The sequence below is a fragment of the Rhopalosiphum maidis genome, chromosome 2 (assembly GCF_003676215.2).
Source record: "Rhopalosiphum maidis isolate BTI-1 chromosome 2, ASM367621v3, whole genome shotgun sequence".
Taxonomy (NCBI): domain Eukaryota; kingdom Metazoa; phylum Arthropoda; class Insecta; order Hemiptera; family Aphididae; genus Rhopalosiphum; species Rhopalosiphum maidis.
This window is the reverse complement of record NC_040878.1, coordinates 17447067-17449082: the sequence shown is the minus strand read 5'-3', so window position 1 is coordinate 17449082 and position 2016 is coordinate 17447067. Positions and strand designations below refer to the sequence as shown.

The 2016-nt window shown below is 23.8% G+C and overlaps 1 protein-coding gene across 1 annotated transcript; it reads left to right on the top strand.

Moving 5' to 3' along the window:
- The first annotated feature begins 291 nt into the window (after positions 1 to 291).
- LOC113551034 lies at positions 292 to 1710 on the top strand. The gene is made up of 4 exons (XM_026953036.1): positions 292 to 316; positions 389 to 599; positions 930 to 1244; positions 1548 to 1710. Exons 1-4 carry the CDS (start codon positions 292 to 294, stop codon positions 1708 to 1710), a joined length of 714 nt encoding a protein of 237 aa, XP_026808837.1.
- The last annotated feature ends 306 nt before the right edge of the window (positions 1711 to 2016 follow it).

Genomic DNA, 2016 nt, shown 5'->3' with positions numbered 1-2016 from the left:
ATTAAATTTTCACAATAATAAATGAACATCTTATTGAAAATTGAAATTATAATATATGTATGGATTATAATAAAATACCTTTTTACAAGAAAAATAACAGAATACATAATAATATTTTTTTCGTATATACAAAATGAAAATAAAAAAGTACATCACCCTGACAATATTTTTGTTTACAATTTACAATTAAATCTAAACAATTCGCTTTCCAAAAAAATTGGCTAATACTTTATATTACTTCACACATTATTAATACTTAAAAAATAACTCAACTGAACATAAAAACTTAAAATGACAGATAACATGGAAAACACAAGTACCTTTTTTATCACTTTGAAATTCTATTTTTCATAATTTTAATTATAACTTTTAAATTGTTCTCATCTAGACAATGCGGAATGTAAGGCATTATCCATTGAACCACGGGTCCTGAATGAAACAATTTTTAAAACAGATATAACATCTATAAAATCATATGATCTAGAGGATCAACAAAAAGAAGAGGATCTGCTATATACAGGTTCTTTATATGCAAATAACAGAAATAACAAAATATTAAATGACATAGCAATACCAATGACAAAAGATATAGTTATAAGGTTTGAAAATTTACAAATTATCATTATTTATTTATAGTAAACTACACGTGTGAACTTAATTTATAATTAATTAGTAAAAACGTATTCGATTAAAATCAGATTAAAATAGATATACACTGTATAATGAATTGGTTATTTTTGTGTTTACGATTATTAATATTTTTTTAATTTTTCTTTTAAGAGGATATTTATAAAATAAACGTGTTTTTTACACGCTTGAAATTTATATTAAAATATAAAATTGGTTATTAATAAACATAAACTAATCTATTAAAAAAAATATTAATAATTGTTTTCTATTTTACTTGATATTATTATCAATAATTACAGCAGCGTAAACAACATTTTAATCGATTTGAATAACGACGTCAAAGAGAATTTAACAACTCTTCCACGGCCAGAAGCACAGATAATCCATAGAGAAGGTGTTGGAATCAATAACATAACAGAAGTTACAAACGAAATATTTCCTAAATCAGATACAATATATTTAAAATCAGATGATATGGATGATCAACGAAAAGAAGTAGAGTTGGAATCTGTCAATTTTAAATTAATTTCAAACCCAACAAAACTATTATATGCAAATAATAAAGAGGAAAAAATACTTATTGATGTGAAACCAACAAAGGATTTGGTTATGAGGTTAGAAAAATTACGTTTTATCAATATTATTCTTCTAATAAATTATATGCGCACGTATACTTAAATTAAATTAGTAAATACGTATTCAATTATAATTGAATATAAGAAAGATACAATGGGTGGGGTTTTTTATTATTATTTTTTAAAAGGAGTCTTTTAAAATAAATATGTTCTTTTACTAACGTCTGAAATTGACGTTATCTAAAATTGTTTTTTAACAGACAACTATAAAATAATTTATGAAATGAAAAAATAATTATAATTTCTTTCAATGTTACCTGATATTATTATCGATACTTACAGCGCAATCGACCGTCTTTTAATCGATTTGAATAATGACGTCAAAGTGGAATTAACGACTTTCCCGCGGCCTGCGGCACACAAGACCCATAGAGATGGCGTTCGAATGAATACTACAGCTTTAAGAAGAGAAATGTATATTAAAAACAGACTACAAAAAAAGTAGTGAGAGCACCAATAAAAACATATACAATTTTTAATTTTCCTTTTTGAAATTATTATGTATTTACATAATACTATAAGCAATTTTACTATAAAATTCAAGTAAGTATAGTAACGTCATATTACTGGGGTATATTTTACTGTAGTTTTATGCAAATATGTAAAAAAATAAACAATTTGGACTGAAACTAAAATTAAGAGTATTCGTAGTATTATAACTGATTAAAATATTAGTGAATGTGTATTGGTAAATTAATTATGAATACTATACAAGGAACAATGTTACAAAAATATAATACATGGTATTAAA